This window comes from Neoarthrinium moseri (genome assembly GCF_022829205.1).
Source record: "Neoarthrinium moseri strain CBS 164.80 chromosome Unknown scaffold62_Wmoseri_CBS_16480, whole genome shotgun sequence".
NCBI classification, from domain to species: domain Eukaryota; kingdom Fungi; phylum Ascomycota; class Sordariomycetes; order Amphisphaeriales; family Apiosporaceae; genus Neoarthrinium; species Neoarthrinium moseri.
In genome coordinates this window covers 43,939-66,698 of record NW_026055176.1, presented here as the reverse complement: position 1 = coordinate 66,698, position 22,760 = coordinate 43,939, and the positions used below count along the sequence as shown (strand labels likewise).

General features: G+C 53.4%; 7 protein-coding genes across 7 annotated transcripts; 5 read left to right on the top strand and 2 right to left on the bottom strand.

The window, feature by feature from the left end:
* Positions 1-335: 335 nt before the first annotated feature.
* On the top strand, positions 336-915 carry JN550_011023 (uncharacterized protein; the record flags this gene model as incomplete). Its single annotated transcript, XM_049309343.1, has 2 exons — positions 336-653; positions 733-915. The coding sequence occupies 2 exons, from the start codon at positions 336-338 to the stop codon at positions 913-915; spliced, it is 501 nt and encodes a 166-aa protein (XP_049166971.1).
* A 591-nt stretch (positions 916-1,506) lies between these two features.
* On the bottom strand, positions 1,507-3,546 carry JN550_011022 (uncharacterized protein; the record flags this gene model as incomplete). Its single annotated transcript, XM_049309342.1, has 6 exons — positions 1,507-1,841; positions 1,890-2,954; positions 3,007-3,120; positions 3,180-3,300; positions 3,365-3,450; positions 3,519-3,546. 6 exons carry the CDS (start codon positions 3,544-3,546, stop codon positions 1,507-1,509), a joined length of 1,749 nt encoding a protein of 582 aa, XP_049166970.1.
* Positions 3,547-6,781: 3,235 nt separating this feature from the next.
* Positions 6,782-8,196, top strand: JN550_011021 (uncharacterized protein; the record flags this gene model as incomplete). Its single annotated transcript, XM_049309340.1, has 4 exons — positions 6,782-6,979; positions 7,120-7,243; positions 7,312-7,461; positions 7,532-8,196. 4 exons carry the CDS (start codon positions 6,782-6,784, stop codon positions 8,194-8,196), a joined length of 1,137 nt encoding a protein of 378 aa, XP_049166969.1.
* Positions 8,197-10,516: 2,320 nt separating this feature from the next.
* On the top strand, positions 10,517-14,908 carry JN550_011020 (uncharacterized protein; the record flags this gene model as incomplete). The annotated part of the gene is made up of 5 exons (XM_049309339.1): positions 10,517-10,849; positions 10,901-10,945; positions 10,995-11,310; positions 11,362-12,246; positions 12,300-14,908. The coding sequence occupies 5 exons, from the start codon at positions 10,517-10,519 to the stop codon at positions 14,906-14,908; spliced, it is 4,188 nt and encodes a 1,395-aa protein (XP_049166968.1).
* A 1,276-nt stretch (positions 14,909-16,184) lies between these two features.
* On the top strand, positions 16,185-17,147 carry JN550_011019 (uncharacterized protein; the record flags this gene model as incomplete). The annotated part of the gene is made up of 4 exons (XM_049309338.1): positions 16,185-16,233; positions 16,289-16,762; positions 16,815-16,890; positions 16,946-17,147. 4 exons carry the CDS (start codon positions 16,185-16,187, stop codon positions 17,145-17,147), a joined length of 801 nt encoding a protein of 266 aa, XP_049166967.1.
* Positions 17,148-18,426: 1,279 nt separating this feature from the next.
* JN550_011018 (uncharacterized protein) lies at positions 18,427-20,341 on the top strand (the record flags this gene model as incomplete). Its single annotated transcript, XM_049309337.1, has 4 exons — positions 18,427-18,441; positions 18,540-19,382; positions 19,440-19,969; positions 20,023-20,341. 4 exons carry the CDS (start codon positions 18,427-18,429, stop codon positions 20,339-20,341), a joined length of 1,707 nt encoding a protein of 568 aa, XP_049166966.1.
* Positions 20,342-21,137: 796 nt separating this feature from the next.
* On the bottom strand, positions 21,138-22,017 carry JN550_011017 (uncharacterized protein; the record flags this gene model as incomplete). The annotated part of the gene is made up of 2 exons (XM_049309336.1): positions 21,138-21,455; positions 21,556-22,017. 2 exons carry the CDS (start codon positions 22,015-22,017, stop codon positions 21,138-21,140), a joined length of 780 nt encoding a protein of 259 aa, XP_049166965.1.
* Positions 22,018-22,760: the final 743 nt, after the last annotated feature.

Genomic DNA, 22,760 nt, shown 5'->3' with positions numbered 1-22,760 from the left:
ACTGAGAGCTGGCGAAGGTGACTTGGTCGCTTGCTTGGATCGTAAGTCTACCCGTACGTAGAGACGGCCGAATAGTTGGATAGTAGGATACTGTGTGAACCCAATTGCAGCGTTCTATTGGAGTGCGTTGGAAGCTCTAGGTCAGCAGCCAATCAGACGTCGTGCTGGATGGAGCTCTCCTCGGTCAAGCGCACGTCCGCTGTCGACGTCTATCAACCTCTCCATCAGGCCCGGCTCCCTTTACACATCCCAAGTCGAAACCAATACCGACTTTCCTGGGCCACCTAAGACCATGGTCATTCTTTCGCCAGACCGTCGGCTTTTTTGAGAAAAAGATGCCCTTCCTAGGCCACCCGTTCCGCCTGCTGCTGGCTGTGGGCAAGACGCTGGCACTGGCGCACGTGTGCTGGAAGTACGGCTACAGCGCCGGACCGGGGTCGGGCCCATCCATGATCCCGACGTTCCTGGTGGCCGGCGAGTGGATGGTGGTGGACAAGGGCTACCGCCGGGGCCGCGGCGTGCGGGTAGGCGACTGCATTGACTACAAGATCCCCGTGGAACACAACGAGGAGGGAGTCAAGCGCGTCATCGGAATGCCAGGAGACTACGTGCTGGTCAACAGCCCCGGAGCGAGGAATGACGACATGCTGCAGGTGAGGCTCTCCAGAATACTGGCTTGATCGTGAGAGGAGCGTTGGCCATGCCGCACGAGATACTAACGGGTAGGGTTAGGTACCCAAGGGACATTGTTACATCGTCGGCGATAACCTTCCGTGGTCCCGAGATAGTCGGGATTACGGTCCACTGCCTCTGGCGCTGGTAAATGGCAAGGTTGTGGCCAAGATCAACTTTCAAGGCTGGAATCCAATGCGCTGGTTCACAAGGGTGGATAATGGGCTGACCGTAGACAAGTGAAGTCGCCCTCGGCAGGAATCTGACTCTACTTTGACCAGTAGCAATCAGAGGGGAAGTTCTCCTCGGTACTTTGAGGATGTACATTGCATTGCGTGGTGGCGTCTGAGAACATATGTGGGTCGTTGGCGGGATATCTCTTCGAAAGGCAGTCTAATTACATGGTATAAGATTCAAGCGGCAGCAGGCCTCACGATGAAGCCTGCACAATTTTGTACGGAGCCGCCGATAGAGTAAAACGAAGACCGAAATGAGTCTCTTGGCCCGCTGAATGCCATCATACAGTGCCAGCACAAAGGAAATCTTGGAGCTCGTGAAAGAGCTTGTCCTTAGTAATGAACCATGAGAATTCAAACAATAGTACGCCTCCCCTAGTGTACCACCAGCCGGTCAGGGGTATGCATAGATTCCAGAGAAAAAGGGGAATCCGTAAACGATCTGCCCACCACCGAGTCTGAATATGCTTGTTTGTATAAATACGCCTCGAACTCCGAGCCAAAGTCCAGTCGATGCCCTTCGAATGCCCAGAAAACAAATAATATTACTGCTGCCGTCGCTTCATGCAGGAACGAACGAGCTCTGCCCCCTCACTCCTCACCCCTCAATGTGAGCCTTGGACATGCTCTGTCCTAGTAGCTCGAGGCAACGTTGTGCAAGGTTGACAACCTCGCCTTCGTCATCGTCTTCCCCGAATTCGTTGTCGGGCTCAATTTGGCGATTCGCAATCTGCTTGATCATATCGACTACGTCATCCGATTTGCCGATGTGGCCGATCAACGTCTTATCCTCGGATTCGAGCAGTTGCAGCAATGTCCAGATGGCGATGTGCTGGAAGGTGGCATCCCCACTGGCAAGGAATCTGCTCAGGTAGCCGTGGATGCCGCCGTTGGGCTCTAGCCAGTCCTGGATGAAAATGGAGTAATCGCCAACTACACAAATTAGCAGAAGCACATGGATGTTTGCCAGATAGTACCCACCTTTAGACGACAGGTTACCCAGAGCTGCAGCACTGTTGCCCTGGACCTCGATGCTGGGGGAGTGAGTCAGGGGTATCAAGACATCGAAGACGCCAAGGTTCAGCAGGTGAGTCTTGAGGTCATCCGACAAGGCCAGAACGGCGATGGCGGCGGTCATCTCGGACTGAACCGTGACGGGCACATCCAGGACCAGCTGCTTGCACTTCTGCACGGCGCCGGCCTCTAGCACCAACGCCTTGTTCCGGTCCGAGCTGGCGGCAAGGTTGCGCAGAGTCGAGATCGCATGGCACTGGATTTCTTCGTTGTCAGTTGATCCCAGCAGATCCACCAGCGGCTTCAGGAACCCGGCCTCGATGATAGGGGACTCGTTCATTGGGTGGATTGAGATGTTCCGTATGCAAGCAACCGCCGAAAGAATGAGTGGTAGGTACGAGGACTGCAGGAGACGCAACAATGGGTTCAACCCCTGAGCTCTAACAATATCAAGCTGGTACTTCTCGTCCGAAGCCAGATTGCGTAGCGCCAGAGCAGCCTGGCATTGGACCTTGGGAGATGACGAATCCATCAGGTTCACAAGAGATTGGACGAGCTTTGTCTCGGTCGATGAGAGCTTCCGTCGGTTATTGGAGTCCACTGCAATGTTGCTGAGAGCGGTGGTGCAGTAGTACTGGACATCGACGTCTGGGGAAGAGAGAAGTTGCACCAGCACGGGTATGGCACCGGCGTTGACCAGCTGCTGACGATTCTCATCTGTTGTGGGGTTAGTCTCTGTTTCTTGTAGACTATGAAGAGTGTCGAGAGCTGTGAAGGGGATCTGACCAGAGTGTGTCATATTCAGTAAAGCACCGGTCGCATTCCGCTGCACCCTCATGTCCCTCGACTTTGCAAGCCGTGTTAGAGGGCCGAGTGCGCCCGACCTTGCAATTTTTGCTTTGTTATCCTCGTGCGTAGCGAGGTTTGTGATACATCCGACAGCATTGCATTGAACTTCCACGTTAGGTGAGAGCATCTGGCGGATCAGTGGTGTGAGCCCTCCGAGCTGTACTATGAGAACCTTGTTCTCGGCTATACGTCATTGTCAGTCCAAGGCCTTCACGTCATGAGCACGGGTACTTACTATTGACGGCCAGATTACCCAAAGCTGCACTGGCGGCCCTTTGGACCTCGATGTCGGGGCTCTGGAGGAGGAACAGGATGGGCTCCAAGGTATCTCGATCGACCTCTCGTACATCTAGCACCCCGGCGGTCAGTCATATCCCAAATGCCTCCTTGCAGCGACTCGGTGCATACCTCGCTCGGTTATCTCTGCGAACGTCAAGCTTGCACTTCTCTGAAGATCAATATTGTCGGAAAAGACGAGTGTGCTCAAGGCTCGAAGCGGCTCGCCCGAGAAGAAGTCGGTCTCTCCGCGCTAAATGGAAACAAAAAGTCAGGACGCCGACCTCTAGTCAAGCGCGAAGTCGCAGGATGCCTACATGTTCTAGATACTGCAGCAGGTCGGAAACGGCCTCGCGCTCGGATTCCTGGAGCAGGGGCTCGTAGAGGCCATCGCGGGACTTGCCTGTGAGTGCGTGTGAGCTGGAGAACGAGGTGGACGATGGCGACGAGATGGAAGCTCCGAATGCATACCTCCGCAACACGACTGGCACACACCCATCGCTGCGACGAGCGACTGAGAGCTGAGATGATCTTGGGCTCGCCGTCGATGGGTCGGTTGATATTATCCGCCGTGGGAGCTGTGGGAGAGGGGACGATGGGTTTTTGGAGATAAGGTTGAGAAGGCCGAAGCTTGCGTGGGATCCGGCGATGCTGTTGGCTGAGGCCTCAGTTCCGGGGCTCGGTTGGCGGGAGACAGCAGCCCAAGATAGAGGGATAAACGTCGGCAGGCACTGCGGCGGCGCTTTCGCAAAACAGGAGGCGTTCACGGCTGGATGGAGCCCATTCCACGAGGGTCGGCGATGGGACGAGAAGGTGAGGGCACGGTGAGGCAGGTTGGTGGTGATGGGATCGGAAGGGACCAGAGGCGTCGGTTTTGGCCTTGTTTATTGCGGATGGGCAGTTGCGGGCCCAACGTGATGCGCTCTAATGCGATACGTACCGCCAGTGACCCAGCGACTACCTTAGCGACACGAAGGGTGACCCCTGCCCGGCCTACCTAGCGCCCCGAAATGCTGCAGGTCGCTGGCTGCTGGTCACTACCTAGGTACGGAGCAAGTTGCGGTACCGCAGTACTGCGTACCTAACTCAGCTGGTGACCTACTAACTTAGGTAGAGCCTGGGAGAAAGCCGCCCTTGGAGCTTCGGCGGCGCATGTATGCAGTTCCGTCACTTAGGGAGACACGCTTCTCTCCAAGTCAAGCGAGGTAGGGTACTCGAGTCCCTACGCCAAGTCCCCGTCTCTTTGTACCCCGCGGTTCCTATCAGGGTGCAAATGACCAGGCGAATCTCTGTTTATTGTTCCCGCCATGAGCGGCTCGTTGGTCACCTCTACGACCTCTGTCCTAGCTCCACTTATCTTTGGCACCAAAAGACGAAGGGCAACCTTGGGAGCTGGGATGCTGCACCTTTCACGAGCTTGAGCTCCAGGGCAGACCAGGGGGCCAGGGTCCTAGCTACCTGCATCGGGTACTTGACAGTAACTTGGGCAGTTTCGCTGCTGGACGGCCACTCGCTAGGTCTTCTCATCGTCTCATTGCACGCTTCAGAGATCGCAATGTCGCCAGTGTCTCCTTCCCGCATCTGCACCCTCTCAATGCGGGCGCGGCTTGTGAAAAAGCCGGGGCCAGGCTGCGTCATAGGCGCTGGAACCAAAGGTCTCTGACTGGACACCTTCACGATGTCTGAGCAGGCCAGCGCTACAGCATGGAAAAATTTAAATTTGCTCCCATATTAGACAGAGACGGTTAGTTACCTGGAGATATGCGAAATCTCACCCGCCTTGCAATTATGTACTAGCTTGGGCACGATTACCACCTGGTCGCCTACATGTTGAAAAGGTACCATCATGGCTTTTCGGGATCTACCCACTCTCGTGTAGAGGCAGCTTGAGATCAAAGTACATCTAACACGCCCTTCGACAAGTCTCAACTTCAGCGCCATGGTCTCCACGAGCATCTCGAGGTGTTATTATAGGTCGTCATCTTACAGAAGTACAAGGGCATCGTATAATATGTCCACAAGCAACACACAACCTTGACATTCTAATGCCGTATCATTACTGACCAATGTATATCCTGCGCCAACCTGTCTGAAACATGGGACACATGAAGATACACCTCCCCCACGGGCTGGAAGATTTCTATTCGTCGTTTACCTCTGGGTACGTAGGTGGGAATGCATCTTTGCTCCTTAAACTGTCGAACTTAGGACAACGAAATAGGTTAGCGGAGGTGGTATGATCGATTAGCGAGGCGTCCAAGGACTGTTGCCTTCCATGACCCTCGATTTGCCCCCTCCCACCACTATAGTGTCAGATGACGATGCAATCACACGCGTTCTCGAGGGCTTTGCTACCCTACTCATGCACGCAGGCAGCATACATCGATCAGAGTGCTGACATGCCATTTCTTTGTTGCTCTGCCGTTGGGCGCTTCTTGCCTAAGTTCCCCAAGAGCGGCCCGGTTGGTGGTCTCTCACGAGTGACACGAGCAAGTGGGCGAGGCTACGAATACCTCATATTCCTTCGTGAACGCTGGAGGTCACGCAGAAGTTCACGAGCTGGCCACTGTTCATTCATCCGAGGTGAGTCATGGATCGATGTCAACATCAGCGGCTTGTCGGATAGTAAGTGGCTACGAGGTGACTGCGCAAGCCTGCCTATGCCCACCACTTCCTGCGTTAATGACGAACGACATGAGGACGGGTTTCGTATTGCTGCAGTGACAATACACCACCATGCGGTCGGCGTAGTGTCGGGCAGGTGAACATATCAACAACCATCCGCATGTACCAGCCACCCGGGGCGGCTGCGCTGAGAGACTGTGGCTTCAAAGATAAACGAGTACCTGTCCGGCGAGCAGCCGGCCTATCGTGTTTAGTGGGTTGGGCCTGCATTAAATCCACGGCGGAATGGGCTGGGCACAGCGATGAGTGCCTCGCTACTCAGCTAGGGTTCCAGAGCAGTTCGTGGGGTGTGCATCCACCACAACTGACTCGAGCAGCATCTCTACCTGGGGTTCGAACATCGGGTCTGCACAAGGGTCCCGGTGGTGACGGATCACTTCTAATGCCAAGCCGCAAACGCAGGCTGGTTGCTTGAACAGGCCACCCCATAGTATGGTGTTATTATTAACCGTGGAGATGGGGCAAGCGCTCAACAACACACACGCGCACACGCACTGGACTGGACGTGGACCCCTCTGCCACCCCGTCTGTTTCCCCCGGTCCCGGTCCTCCGCCCTCTCCCTCAATGGTGGGCAAGCTCCTTATCTTGAACTACCCCTCCAAAAACGGCCCCAGATTAGGTTGAGCCTCCAGACCAGAGCAAGCCAGGTTGGAAAGCGGCGTGACCTTGACCACGACACCCGACCGTGTGGAAACCTGCTGAGACAAACAGCTGCCTTCTGAGCAATCCTCCTGCTCGACGGCCAACAAGCTCCAGCACCAGCATCCTGCGCACCTGACAGCCGACGCGCGCCAGACGGGTACGGCCCCAAACCTTCGCAGCCCACCCGACGCCTCGAGGTCCAGCCGCTTCCGGGGCCGCCTGTGGCCTCTGCTCATGCTCGTGCTGTCACTGTTACGGTATTGGCCTAGCCCAGCCCATCCCCATCTCAGCTCAGCTCCGCGCAGCCCACGGGCAAACAACCGCAGAGCGCACACCAGGTCCCTCGGCGTCCAGAGCCAGAGCCAAAGTGCCAGCGCCAGTGCCAGTGCCGGTGCCAGTGCCCGCCATGGACGAGGTTGAACCTAAAGACGGAGCAGACTCGAGGCTCCCCGCCTCCAACGCCGCCGCCAACATCCGACCTGGCCATGCGCTTCCCTTCGTGGCTCCCAGTTCGTACCTCAGGCCCAAAACGAAGCCGCGCACGATCTCCATGTCGGAACCGACTCCCATGAGCCCCATAGACGAGGAGCAAATCCAAGGGCTGGTAAGTCTACCGTCTCTGTTGCACTCCTGGGTTGCTTTTGCCGTGCCTGCTGCTGGCTGCGGGCGTTGCCTGCGCTGCAGGAAATGTGACACCAGAAATTAAGTCGGGGATTTCGGAGTAGAACGCTGATCTTCCTGCAGAAAGGTCTCCGCGACTTCCTCAAGAAACGAACCAGCTACGATGTTCTCCCATTGTCATTCCGATTGATCGTCCTTGACAATGACCTTCTCATCAAGAAGAGCTTGAACATCCTCATCCAGAACGGTAAGTCTTGTCGCCCTTTTGTGCCGGCCTAGCTAGCTTTTTATACTGATCCCACGGTCGTCCTACAGGCATCGTCTCTGCGCCATTATGGGACTCGCAGAACTCCCGGTTCGCTGGCCTCCTGACCAGTACAGACTACATCAACGTCATCCAGTACTACTGCCAATTCCCCAACGAGCTCGATAACGTCGAGAAGTTCAGGCTGAGCAACCTCCGAGGTAAACCTTGCGTCGCAAGCCCTTGCACAAGACTTGACCCGGCTTTGCTAACCGCGCGTTATTTTTCCAGAGATTGAGAAGGCAATCGGCGTCCACACCATCGAAACGGTCTCCGTCCACCCCTCACGGCCGCTGTTCGAAGCTTGCAGTCGCATGCTTAAGAGTCGTGCCCGACGTATACCCCTTGTGGACATCGACGATGAGACGGGTAGAGAGACGGTGGTGAGCGTCATTACCCAGTACCGTATCCTCAAGTTCATCGCCGTCAACACGGAGCAACATACGTCGCTCCTCAAGAAGACGATCCAAGAGATTCGTCTGGGAACTTACAAGAACCTGGCAACCTGCAAGATGACGGATTCGGTCCTGGACGTTATCAACCTCATGGTCGTACACAACATATCGGCAGTGCCAGTCATTGACAAGAACAACACGGTTCTGAACGTCTTCGAGGCTGTGGATGTTATTCCATGCATTAAAGGAGGCGCATATGACGAGTTAAAGTCGACTGTTGGCGAAGCTCTCACCAAACGGCCCGAGGATTTCCAAGGCATATATACGTGTACGGAAGGCGACAGGCTTGAATCCATTTTCCAAACGATCCGCCAATCTCGCGTGCATCGACTCGTCGTCGTCGACGACGATCATAAGCTAAGAGGCATGCTCTCCCTTTCGGACATTCTCAAATACGTCCTATTCCATGGTGAAGAGGGTGACTATTTTCCTCCCTCATGACACCTGACGAACTGGCAGTTCTTCATGTTCGTGAATAAAGGAAACGGGCAGCATGGCAAAGGCGTAAGGCGCATTGAGCAGGTCAGGAAGGAAACGATCGGGGTTCCCGGATACGGGTATTGTTCCCGGAATGGCTTTTTAGAATTTTCCCCCAGTCCCTCTCCTTGACGATTGAATGAAATGGTTGAAAGTATACAACGGTTCCTTCTGGCGTTCTAGATGAAAAGTTACGGTATGCAAAGGGTTTGCATTCCCGGTTTAATGAAGCGGGTGGTCGGTTGCCAATGAGGCGATCAGAATAGTATAGTATGGCCAGGATGCTCGGTAACCCGTTCATTCGGCAACACTCACATAGGCAAGTAGAGCGCCTAGTTTATTGATTGGAGACGAAACGTGCGCAGAGTTCACATTCATGACAATGTAATCCAATTGACCTACAGTGTTGAATTGCCGCCAACTGCGTTTACCGTGTGAGATCCGATGAGTAACGACATGAATTGTTGATATGTGTATATTTACCCGTATTAGCAAGTGGCATAGGGGAGTCTAATACTACTACCCGCCCGACTCGATGCCCATAATGTCCTGTGCCCCATCCCGTAACTAAGCAATAGCCCTATGCCTCAAAGTGACTCTAATCTGCCCATCTCAAGGCTCAACCTCTCATGAAACACGCTCCGGAGGCTGGTTCAATACACCCCTTCCCTTGTAGTTGACCTGTCCTATTCAGAGTCACGTCTCATTTAGCTATACAGCTGCAGAGGGACGACAGGCTGAGAACGACCTTGCTTGGGCTGACGAAACCATGTTTTGCCTCAATATTGTCCTCTCCGGTACGTTGCCTTGCCGAGATTGATGCTCTGCTATGGGACTGAGACCAAGGCCGGCAGGACTACCAACGAGTGTGGAGGTTTCCGAATCCAAGAATAATGCAAATAAAACACCGGTTAACGCTCATTCAAGGATACGATAGCTCTGGCATCGTGTGATTGCAAGAACTAAAAAAAAGAGACAGGCTCATAGGGCAAGTTTAGAGTCATGTGGTGCTGGAGTCTGGCATAGGCGGTGATCGTTCGAACCCTTACGCCCGTTCAGAGACGTTGGACCAGGCGTGTGATCCTCTTTAACTGATATCGTACGTGCTGCTTGAAGTAGTTGAACTCGATCGCGGCTCGCCCGGCTCGCTGGAGCTTGGGCAGATCATTGACGCGGATGTCGCACGGGCGCTTGTGTTGGATGTCCTGCTGGGCGGCCATTGCGAGTGTCATTTGTGGCTCGAATGCTATTTCTGGATTGAGCTGTGCGTTTTGTCAGTCAGAGATACCTGTCTTTGATGGACCGGAGTGAGCCGTACAGGATGGTTGTCAAAATCCTCAGCGTTGGATGCCTCATAAGAGCCAAAAACCTGGCGATGTGCGTTGACACTGTGTATTTCTGGGGAGTCAAGGTCATTGGAGGCGTCAAAAGCAGGATAATATTATGTTGAGGAGATCTAGGAAAGATCTATCCGCGGCGTAAGTCGTAAACTGCGACTGCCTCGAGAATGAAGCACTTATAAGGCAGAAGAGAAACACCGATGGTACCGAACTACGTCGGGAACAGTTCTTGCAAAATTATATTCCAGAAGAAAGTATGCAGGCGGATGGTGGGATTGCACGCTCCCAGACAGCGGTACAAGTCGCAGGTCGCAAAGTATGATGTAGGGTTGCAAAAGATATCTTCTACAGGAAAAGTTTGATACGGCTCGACAGCACGCGCAGAAAAGTTTGAAACTCAGACCGTATTGATAAGTAACATGCTCACTTGTGTTATCACGGGCAGCAGCCTCTGGTCCCTATCTAGGGATTGAAGGATGGTGAACATCATGAAAATCTTGTACGCGCTTCTGTGAGCTCTCAACCACTCTAGGATAGATCATCATGCAGTTGATTATGATGATTATGAAGATGATGTTGCTCGGAAGGAACTACGTTCATCTGTTGGGAAGACTTGTTCGGATGGCCTGCTCCTTTATTGCGGGTGTCGTAAGGTATCCTACGGATGGGCCTGTGGTAGTGGCTTGAGGTTCTGCAGGAAGGGGTAAGTCGGTAATCGACTAGAATGATTCTAAGCCTTGACATATGGAAGTGGCGACCGATACCTTTTGATAAGTGGACGATGCTGGCAACAGATTCCGAGACACTATCAAAGCCAACAACAAAGCCACTCGTTGCAGAGCTTGCCTCAAAGATGCTGTGATTGCAAGATCCACGACTCTTATAATCTGACATTTCTCTGTCGCGTGATCTACGCCGGCCAACTATCCGTGCTGCTCCCCTCTATGCAGTCTTACAAACATAATACAGACCCTTCCAAGGGCAAGAAGCCAGAAAACCGGATGCCTACATCGGCAACCCAACCGCTCCCTTTTCCGCGTAAAACCAAACCGCCGAGACCCCGGCTTTCCCGTACAATTTTTGAAGAGCCTCAGACCAAGCTGAGTGCGTCCCAAACTGCGGCCGGTGCAGGCACATCCGAGAGAAAGAGATGGGATCAACACCGCAGCAGCAATACATGGTCCTCCTCCAGCGCAGACTTGGACATATTCTCAGAGACAGAGGACGTTGATGACCGTTCGCGCTTCGTTACCGAATATAATCGACTAGCTAATAAGGTCTGAGCCATAATTAAGTGTGACATCGGCAAAGCTGATGTTTAGCAATAGTATGGCATACGTTCAATCGTCATCGGGGACTTTTCAGTTCCAACAGTAAGTCGGGCAAATGTAGCATGACGAGGTGACGCTAATTCATTGCCAGGAGAAAACCTCACAGTCACTCCCCAACCGGAAAGGAAGTTGGATTTCGAGACTGTTGAGACAAGGGTCATCCGGAAAAGCAACGCAGACAGCTACCGTTAAACCTGGCCAACATGTCCGCCACCATAGGAGCATCAGTGATCTTGCTCTCAACTTTGTGCACTACCAAAGACGAGAGGGGTTGAAGAATGAAGATCTGCATGGCCTGGTTCGCCTTTGCGGGAAAAGCGTATTCTACCTGCCTTCGGAATATGCTCCTGGCTCCTTGGTGTTACCGACATGTCTACGTGCTACAGCACAGCATCTAGTTCAGCATGGTAAAGCCGGCGCCTTCTCAGTCAAATTACCAGTGGCTAACCGATGAATAGCTGGTACCAGCGGCATCTTTCGAATCTCAGGCTCAGTCCGTGTTACAAATGCGCTTTACAACTATTACTGTGCAGACGCGGACGGGGACGACGTCGCTACGACTACAAGGTGTCCAAATCTTCCAGTACACTTGAACGTGGGTGTGCACGATGTAGCATCTACTTTCAAACGGTTTTTGGCCGGGTTGCCAGGAGGTATTCTCGGCTCTCTGGGACTCTTTGACGCACTGGTTGGCATTCACAGTCAGCTTCATGGTCACGCCGAGTCTACCAGAACCAAAGAAACCCAGTTGCGAGCAAGACTTATAGCCTTGGCAATCTCAACAGTCAAGTCACATTATCAACGCGAGCTGATTTGTGCAGTTTTCGGCCTTTTGTGCCTTGTTGGTCGAACGGCAGAGAAGGCACCGAGGGAAGATAAATCAGGCAGACCATTGCCGACTTCTGACTTGATGGGCTACAGCGCCTTGGCCATTATCTTTGGGCCATTGCTTCTGGGCGATCTACTCAACTCATACAGTATGAGACTAGCAGACCCTGCAGCTGGTCTCATCATACTTCCCCTGAGCCCCGTCAAACCCAAGAAACGTCGACGTTCCAAAGAACCGAACCAGGGAACCCCAGCCATGCTGACCGTAGACCGTGTACTCGTTGCGAATGATGTTACAGAAATGTTGCTGGTCCATTGGAGGGACATCGTACGGCACTTGAAAGATTTTGATGTGGCGACAGCCAAACAAGATACTAGAAGCAGGAGGCTGCGATCATCTGTATCAGAGAACTTCCGCTTGAAAGGCCCGCCCGAATGGAGTTCCGAAGGCCTCCGAGATACAGCAAGGATGGGAACAAGGTGCAATCGTGCAGTCAGTCCTACACCATTTCCAAGTAAGTGTTTCGGCTCCGACTTGTTCGAACACGTAAGTGACCTGTTTTGTCAGGGTTAGGAGCCTCGGGGTCTCGTCACGGGCCTGATTCCCGGTCAGATCAGCTTCCTGTTCAGCGCAACCGCTCGAGACCACTAGAGCCTGCCCCATCAACCTGGATGACACGAGGGCATTCCATGGTTGCGCTGTCTCCTACTGCTGAGGAAAGTCCGGCGAACCAGCGCTCAGAGGACCGCAGAAACACCATCCAAGCGATTACATTCCCAACTGCTTCGACCTCACCAGACAAAATTGAGTGCCAGAGTCATTTACCACCGGGGAGTACGTCGTTACCTGTGACTTCTATCGGGGAAAGTGAGTCGCCTGTGCCGGGATCCGATCGGCAATACCGGAGGCAAAGGCACGTTCGAGAAAACCACGCTGAGCCACGCAACACCACCTCAGACTATCTTGCTCTTTCGGATGGGGAGACACCACCCCAAGCTGCTGCTGAAATCACACCTGCAGAGACTCCCTCATCAGCGGGAACCACCAGAAGATACAGTTACAATGATTCAGGTTCTGTTTTGACTCTAGACCAAGGTTTCAACTCGTCTACGAAAATTCCAACTGCCGGACACACACCCTTCCATTCTGACAAGAGCGATCCGCCTGATCAATCGCATCTTGACCGTCGAGTTCCTGCTAGTAATGAAAAAGTTCAAATATTGAGCGCTAGTTCATGTGTCATGAGGCAGACTCCGCAAGAAAGAAACAGTAATGGTCCTGAAGGGATATATCTCAATGAGAACATCATGCTAGGAAAGGAACATTCCGGACCGAAACCAGTCTTGTCTGAGGAACAAGCTCCATCCTCGATCATTGAGACCATTCCTGGAATCCGGCATTCCCTGTTCCATCAGGCCGAAAAATTGCCAGACCATATTGCAAGGCGCACCACACAAGAAAAGCTTGGGGATTTAAGTGATAAGGAGGCCACTGAGAAGTCCAATATATGGTCCTTGCGACATCTCATCAGCAGAACCTCACCACGATCCTCTTTGAAGGAGAAATATTCTTGCCAAAATCAGGGACAGAGCCCAGCTGGGTTAAATAACGGGAAACGTAACATATCAACGCGATGTGGAGTTCCTAGTGCGAGTGACCCTGGCGTACCTTCAGCAGACGACCAGGGAACGTTGAGGGCCTGGGGCCCTGCGAGTAGCACACTTTGTCGAAGACCAGACTCCGGCTTGCAACTGCAGGAGAGGTTACCGACACCCGACTGGAAACGGAAATTATTAAAAAGAAGAAGTGAAGACAAGAGAAAGTCAACATCCTTGTCACCAGAGAAGATGAGCATGTTCGAGCGAACACCTCCATCAGCAGTTTCACAAGGTGATATTTCTATACCCAAGGGCAAGGCTTTGCCTCCAATCAATAGTAGAGCCGATGCAACCGGTGGGTTGCCATCACTGCGATCTGCGTCTAAGCCCGCAAGCGGTTCCGTCAAAGCAATGGCTGCGAAGTTCAATAGTGTTTCTGAGGAACCACCCACCGCTCAAGGATCGGGCCTGGAAGTCGTACCAAAGAGCGATCTTCGAGGCTCACAAAGCTTCATGATCCACAGTACCAAAACTCAGTCGCCTGTTAGGACAGCCAAGTCTTTCACGCATACCTACCCAAAGACCCCCGAAAATCCCACCAATTCTAAGGCTGTGGGAGTTTCTCCGACGTCAAGCATAATATCCGGTCGCTTGCATCGAGCATCGGCCATGCGCTCAAGACAGAACCTGAAGCCAACTCCATCACAAGCAGGGTCAGAAACTACCCCATTCAAGGAGCCTAAACTTACGACACAGAGATCGCCTGTAGGTTTCGTAGCTGCACGAGAGGACCCCAACGCGTTGGCTACTAGGTCAACTCGGCAAGACTACGAGGTTGATGGCCCGCTGTACCTTGGTACCATGGTACAGCCACAAGAGGAACCTCCTATCCCACAGCATTTGAGGTTGGCTCGACATCCATCTGGTGGCTCATCTCGGAGCCGGGTGACTCAGTATACCAGCAACAATAGCACTCCGCATTCTGAACGGAAAATCCCGCTACTAGGACGGAGCAATAGTGTATTGTATCGCCAAGTCCGTAGCCTTCAGAAGCAGCTTGACCACAGACACGAAGAACTTCAGCAACTGAGACAGCAAGTCGACACGATGTATAGTACTGACGTAGGCACCTTGAGCGAGCAACTGCGACAAGCAAAGAGGGAGTGTAAGATGTGGAGGGAACGAGCAGAAGCTGCGGAGAAGAGGTTAGCCGTGTTTGATAGGTTTGCCGCAAGATTTCGGGGAATGAGAACAGGCAAGGACGACATAAGTAGGTCGAACCAAGTGGATCAAAGTCTTGTAACACCCAATATTGGAGCTGACGCGGATGTTGAGCCACATGGTACATCAATCTATTCTCAAACCACCGAGAGCGACTGCGCTTTCAGGAATCGGATATGCCATTCACTCAAGCAGAGGGGGCTCACCGGCGCTAACGGCGTAGAGAGCCCAGAGTCTAAGCAAGATCAACTTGTATGGGGTATTCACAAAAGGCAAGAGGGGGCCAATGCGAAGGACGAATCCAGTTACATGGTGCAGCTATGGGCTGCTGCAGAAGAGTTGATAGAAGAAGTCTAGGACGATTATATTATACATTCGAAATGAGAAATGACATGGATGAAGAAGCATTCACAACGGAGTGGCTGCCCAATGAGCACAATAAGCACAATGACGAAGGCCCTTCCATAGCCTTGAAGCTTGTCATTCGGATATGCCTTGACTATGCGCAGTTTCGTTGCCTACTGCATTGTACTCATACCTCCGTAATTGCTGAGCAGGAAGGCAATGAGATAACCCACATCGTTAAATTCTGGCTGAGGTATACCTGCAGTCCACTCCAGGCTTCAATTTGATCTCTCGATAGCAAGAGCATGGATTGTCTTCAGGTCATTGTTTTAAAACGTTTGAGCTAAGTAAAGCTTGTTGGCAGCGACGCTGGTAGCTCTTGGTCAAAGTCACTGTTGTAGGCTCTGGTACAGCCAGATCTATTCCCTGGCCATAGTTACGTAACACACAAAACGTGATGACGGATTGACGTTACATAGCAATCTGGTGTATCAGGACTTCTGGCCCGAGATATGGTTGACCCAAGCATCGGCCATCCTCCAGATCCAGTATTCGGTCTATTTCGCATTTTAGTGCCAACTAAAACTCGCAGAGGAGTCACCAGACCGTTAAGCTTAGCAAAGCAGAAGGCATTACGTGGATCGTGAAGGATTCATGGAATAGCACTTGCCACAATACATGTAAGATTTTCTGTAATGGGAATTGTGACATTACGTCCGCTCTTCTCACCGATGCAAGACAGGAGATATAATGCTCCCCCCGCACCCTCGTATCCCATCATACCAATGGCGCGGTGAGTTTTGCTCTCTGTACTCACTTCATGTTCCCACACTCCACAACTCCAATGTAACAGCAACCCATGAAAAAGACCGTGGCCACAATTCTCTCTACCTGCCTATTGGACTGAGTTCTCCCAAAGCTGCTTTGTTGGTGGAGCTCGACACCCTCTTCACTCATGCCCATAATCGCGTCGCTAACAAAATCATACCGGACTGCGTTCAAGCAATATTCCAAGGTGCTGTGGCTCCAATCCTGTTGACACATCGGGGACAAAGCTGCTGTAAGTTACCACCTGGTTTCTGGTGGTTGTGGACTTGTCACATCGCACGGTGTTCCTGCCGAAAGCGGGACACGTTAAATACTATATAACACTGGCATCCGCGGCTTGTTCATGTCAATGTTGTAGACCCGGATAACATCCATTCAAAGTTTCTAAGTACGGCCATAGGTACCCAAAAATCTCCATTCAAAATCTTACAGAATAAGGGCACGCCTGGATCCTGATAATATGGCACATCTCTTGAGCGGAACCGCGTTTATAACTGGTGCTGCACAAGGTAAAACGGTGGCCTATCACCCCCAGATGTGTATTGCTAATAAGAAACCAACAAGGTATCGGACTTCATACCGCCCTCGCTTTCGCTAATCACGGGATCCAAGGCCTTGCCTTGAGCGACACCAACGACGAAGTCTTGACAAAATCCATCAGGGACATCAAAGAGAAGTACCCTGATATCGAGGTACTTCAACTACATGTAGATGTCCGTGATGAGAAGCAAGTACAGTCTGGAATAGCGGAGACTGTCAAGAAGTTCGGCCGCCTAGACATCGCCGTGAACAATGCTGGTATCCGCGGGCCTACCACCAATACTGACGGGGTGAGCGAGGAGGATTTCTCTAACCTGGTCGATATAAACCTCTCAGGAGTGTGGCGATGCCAGAGAGAGGAGCTCCGCGTAATGAAGAACCAGGACGACAAGGGGCCCCGCCAGGGGCGCGGGCGAATCATCAACATTGCATCGATCTTCGGGCTCTTTGGGGCTCCCAATGGCCTGCCTCACACAGCGTATATAGCTGCGAAGCATGGTAAGCAGGCCTGCCAGCCCTCAATGAGAGTGCCTGGCTCATAGAAACTCAGGCGTCGTGGGCCTTACGAAGGCAGACGCGGTCATCTACGGCCGCCAGGGGATCCGCATCAACGCCATCTGTCCATCGTAAGTTCTACCCACATGTCACACCAAAGCTCTACATCTCTAAGCGCGACCGAAGATTCACGAGAACTGCGCTGCTCGACAGCATCCTGGCCCAGGGCGATGAGACGCCCCTGGCTTCCGAGCTCAAGAGGTCCGCTCTAGGTCGGGCCGCAGAGGTGGAGGAAATTGCTGACTGCATTGCCTTCCTGGCGTCGCCAATGAGCAGCTACATGCAAGGTGCCTCTCTAGTTGCCGATGGCGGGTTTACACTCACCTGAGGGAAGCCGAGATGCGAGTGGTTGGCAATCGACATGAGAAGGGAGTTCAGGGTGTCAAACACCTATATGCATAGAAAATTGCGGACGCTGACCGGCATTGCGTGCTAAGAGAAGTGAAAGTGACGTTCCCTGACAATGTGGTGGCTCCCCTGCGCCTTCCTTTAATCATGGAGCCGTAGGAAATTACAACTGTTATATGCGATTTGGAGCAGTATGCGATGATCCTAAGTTAGATTCAAAACTTCCAAAGCTCCCCTTTCTATCATAACACATTTCCCGTTCCATAGCCTTTTGTAATTTGCCCGACCGAGTGTGGATCCAAGCAAACTACCAAGAGTCATGTTGCTCAATATTGCGTTTCTGTTTCCTCTGGTCATGTGTTGCGTCTTCGAAGTGTCTCAGCTGCTCGAGCTACATTCCGTCGAGGGACAGTCAGAACCAGCAGGGTCTGAGTCTGGCGCTCCAATGTCCCGCTGTAGTCCGGCTGCGGCAAGCTACTGAAGAATACCTGACCAGGGGCGTGCAAACATCTTCTGCGTCTAAACGGGCCGTGTGCTGCGTTTCACTGTTTTGAGTGAGTGCCACAGTCAATTTGTATATCCGCCTAACCCCTTCACTGATCCGAACAGCCCCCATCCAGTCGCCGGGTTTCCAGTATGTCGATTTCGGGTTACACTGCGCCAACACACGCCGTTGTATACAATCTCTTGCACATACGATGCGGTATGGCAACCCCTGGCGTACTGCAAAGGAAAACTCATTTGAGTTACAAGACCAAAACTCAAGTTAGGGCAATGCTCTTTGGCAGCGAGCACCCGATCTATCTGCCTCTGGAGGTGATCCCTGTATGAGGCTCAGGGTCAAAGGGTCTACATAGTACAGGGGGACGGCGCTGACTAGAGCCCAGAAAGGCAAAACGTCATCTTGGCGGGGGGCGCGATACCCCAGATCAGCAGCGACTTTTGACAGCAGTTCAGCCGGACGCCAAGGATAATCTGATAGGTGGTTATCGTCTGGCGACCGACCTTTTCCTCCCCCCATTGCCTCTGCGACCACGGCTTGCTTCTTGTCGGATGGATCGAAGCCACACGCGATAACCCAAGGCTACTGTGTTCGTTCGTTGTCGATCCACACATGGGCGAAGATGCCGAATAGCGTTCCGCATCGGAATCCACCCCCAATACTTCTGTGCTGCTTCGCTTGAAACCCGAGCCTCCTCTCCTCTAAAGGGGGTGGTTGAGCTGGTCTATCTGATCGGCCACGTAGGGCTTCTCCCACCATGACGCGACGCATTGTATGTGATGAGCGAGCCACCTGTTGGGCTTGCAACGGGCTTCGCCTTGTCTTTGTCTTGTCGGCCCCGGTCGTGCTAACGCGACATGTTCGTCCTAGGTCCGTACCCTGAGCCAGCTCAGCGCTGCCGCCCTCTTCACATTCCTCGTCGTTTTCTTCCTCGATCGCAACTTTCGAGTCCTCCCGAATGCGCTCCACGAGTACATGCCCCAGCACCACCCCGGCCTTGTCATCACCGACGTCGTCATCACGAAGTGCTCTACCGTGAACGTCTTCTCCTCCTGCAAGCTGGACCCGGAGAAATGGCACCGCATCGAGAAGGATCTGTACCTGGGCAAGGGATGGGTCTCGAGCGCATACGTCCACCTGAGGAGGCAGAAGGAGGAGGAGCTCACAACCGACGACAAGGTCGTCATGAACATCTTCGTTGGACGGAACGATCCCACCGACACGGAGAAAGGAAAGGCCAACCAGAAGTGGGAGTCGCGTGAGTCGGGCCTATGGATCCAGCGCTCTTCCAAGCTCCACGCCAGCGATTCGAGCCAAGCTGTGACGTCCATCGACGTGCTCTTTGGTGACGATGCCGTGGAAGCTCGAGACGGTTGGCGAGTCGTCGGTACGCCTTTGCTGCTGGACACGAATCCAACCATCCCAGCGGCGCACATTACCATTCACAGAGGGTCCATAGCCGAACCCCACAAGCCCCAGCCACGAGTACGAGACAACGGGAAGTTCAAGATTATGCAGTTGGCCGATCTCCATCTAAGCACAGGAGTTGGTCACTGCCGCGAAGCTGTGCCCGACGAGTACAACGGAGGCAAATGCGAGGCTGATCCTAGGACTCTGGATTTTGTCACAAAGCTCCTGGATGAAGAGAAACCGGACCTGGTTGTTCTCAGTGGTGACCAGGTCAACGGTGATACTGCCCCAGATGCCCAATCGGTAAGCTCCGAACATGCGCGGCATCCAAGTCCAACTCTGTCGTACTAATCCAAGCAGGCAATCTATAAATACGCACATTTGCTTATCGAACATAAAATCCCCTACGTATCGATCTTTGGCAATCACGACGACGAAGGTGCTGCTCTGTCCAGGGCCGCACAAATGGCCATCATCGAAGCGCTTCCTTACTCCCTATCCAGAGCAGGGCCGGACGACATCGACGGCGTTGGCAATTACTACGTCGAAGTGCTAGCACCGGGGAAGTCATCGCATTCTGCCCTCACCATCTACCTACTGGATTCGCACTCTTACTCGCCAGACGAGCGCCAGTGGCAGGGCTACGATTGGATCAAGCCAAACCAAATAGAGTGGTTCAAACAGACCTCGTCGGGGCTGAGAAAGAAGCACAAGCAATACACCCATATCCATATGGATGTCTCCTTCATACACATTCCATTGCCTGAATATACTGACGTCGAAGCCTTCCGCGTTGGCGAATGGAGAGAGGGCGTAACAGCACCTGTGTATAACTCGGGATTCCGAGATGCCTTGGTAGAACAGGGTATCGTCATGCTCAGCTGCGGACAGTAAGTTTCCTTCCGTCATTTCGATCGACCCTCCTGCTAACTTGTGAATGTAGCGATCATGCCAACGAATACTGCACGCTATCTACGGACGAGGGAGAGACCCCCGAGGAGAAGAAGCCAAGGCTGTGGATGTGCTATGGCGGTGGGGCTGGCTTTGGCGGCTATGGTGGTTATGGCGACTTCATCCGGCGCGTGCGCTTCTTCGACTTCGACATGAACGTGGGACGAATCACGACGTATAAGCGGATGGAGTACAACTTGACCGATATCCGGATTGACGAACAGGTCATTGTAGATGGAGGAGTTGTCCTGGCCCCGACCATCGAGGAACAACAGGCTGCTATGTCAGACGACGAACCGCCGCCACAATAAGCAAGGAGCAGGACATGGGGAAGCAATGCCATAGTCGCCGCTGAGACGGGGGACACGGGCACAAAGAGGCTCGTGAGCTCGGCTGGGCTGACTGCGGGGAGCAAACAGCCTTCACCAAGTGGGAGGGGTCAAAGACGGTCTATGGGTATCAAACTCTTCACCGCGCGTATTTATCGACGCAACTCTGGGCGTTTTGGAAAGACAATTCATCGAGCGTGCATTGCATCTTGGGTAAGGCAGGTGCGGAGTTTACGTTCCGGTTGTGTAAGAATAAAATCGGGATTGAGCTGTATATATACAAAGAAGAATCGAAGAACCTCACTGCATCGTTCAACTTGTCTTGGATATATCCAAATCTGGACCCGAAGTGCACGGAGAGGAGCAGCAATTGCACTACTGTGGTAAGCTGCCGGTGGTTCGGCGCCGATATGCAGTCGTTAGTGCTTGTCAACGGCCGCCTTTTGAGCCACATTAGGACGAGATCGGCCTGAGTTCTCAGGGCTGATTGGTCTGACTTTTCAGTCAGCACTGGACGACTCTCCAATGCCAGAACAGCCTCACACTTATACAACACGTTGACTTGGTGCAGTGCTCTTCTTTTTATGATGATCAGACTTTTTGATGATATTTATTTCTAGACCAAAAACAGATCTATCTCATGATCGATCGCTAGAAAACTCCGAACCATGCATTGTATATCATCTCGGAGGGGTTGTCTTCTCTATGTCCCTCCTCGTCTTGTCTTCTCTAACTTGTAGTCAGGACATGTCATTTGCTCGCTCGCTCGCTTTCTTTCTTAAGCACCGAAGACCTTGACGCGGTCGTCGACGGGGATAAAGCTCTTCTCGCCGGCCTCGCCGGTCTTGCCGCCAAAGACGAGCTGGGCGTTGAGCTTCCAGCTGGCGGGCAGGCCCCACTGGGCGGCGACCTTCTGGTCGATCAGGGGGTTGTAGTGCTGCAGGTTGGCGCCCAGGCCCTCGGCCTCCAGGGCCACCCAGACGGTGTGCTGCAGCATGCCGTTGGCCTGGGTGGCCCAGGGCTGGAAGCGGTCGCTGTAGAGGGGGAAGGCAGTCTGCTGGCCCTTGACGGTCTCCTCGTCGTCGAAGAACAGGACCTGTGTTGGTTTCACGGTTAGCCGGGCGTGCTTCTTCCAAGCTGGGCCGCCGGTAAGGAGCGCCAGAATGCAGATAACAGAAGAGAATCTAGGAACTTACGGAGCCGCCGGAGGCCTTGAACATGTTCAGCTTATCGCCGGTGGCCTTCCAGCTGTCCTCGGGGACGATGCCCTTCAGGACCTCGATGGTGATGTCCCAGAGCTTCTCGTGCTCGGCGCCGAACAGCACGACGACGCGGGTGGGCTGGGCGTTGAAGGAGCTGGGCACGTGCAGGGTGGCCTCCTTGACGATCTCGGAGATGCGCTCCTTGGAGATGGGCAGGTCCTTGGACAGCGGGTAGTAGCTGCGGCGGGCCTTGATGAGCTCGAGGAGGGGAGTGGCAGACATGGTTGCGATGGGGCGGGCTGTAGTCTTCTGGGCTGGGGACTGGTTTACGAGCTTGGGGCGCGGGGCAGATGTGCGGGAGAGGCACTGGAGAGTCGTCTGAGGTTTGGGGAGGAAAGCAGCGGATTGTCTAGTCAAGAGGGAAGAGACAGCGCTGGCGGCGGGTGTGCGCAGCATCGTGAGCTATATATATAGACGTCTGGTCTGGGTCCCAGTGTCGGTGTACTGAATATCTAGCCCAGGGTGGGACTTTCGGGATGAGGGGTCAAAATGGCACAACAAGACACGACACGACGATAGCCTTGCAGCAGCAGGGTGCCCGGTTGCGTGATGGACGAGAATGGAACTGTTCGGTTTCTTCCTCCGCGGCAGTGGCATCCACTTTCACGTCGCCTAGAGCGCCCGGGATCTCCCAATATGTAGGCGATTCCGCCCTGGCGGAACTCCACCATGGCAGGATGGGCGTTGCAAGCGCATGAGGTCCATATTTCCACCTTGATTACAGCACGCTTATGGAAGCAATTGCTCAGGTGCCATGGCCCCTCGTCCCCTGTTTGACTCGTGTGCCGCCCCAGACTGCCATTCCGTCGGCGCGTCGGCCTTTTACTAAGGAGGGAGAAGATGAAATGATAAATAAAAATGGGACTGCCTCCTGTGTCCGGCACGTCGCCTCGACTATGCCTTCTGCTGAGCTAATCCTCGGTAATCAAGACCTGACGTTGGAACCCCTGTCCACCAACGGCGATTTTTAGCGTCGCTGGGTTTTTGGGAAGATGGCGCGAGACGGGCAGACGGGTCACTTCTTGACCACCGTCCACCGTCCCCGGCGTATGTAAGCGGCGATCGAACGGAGGAGCGCAAGCACCCACGTTGCGTTCCACGACTTTCCCGTGCTCTCTCGACACTCGTGGACCCGTGTG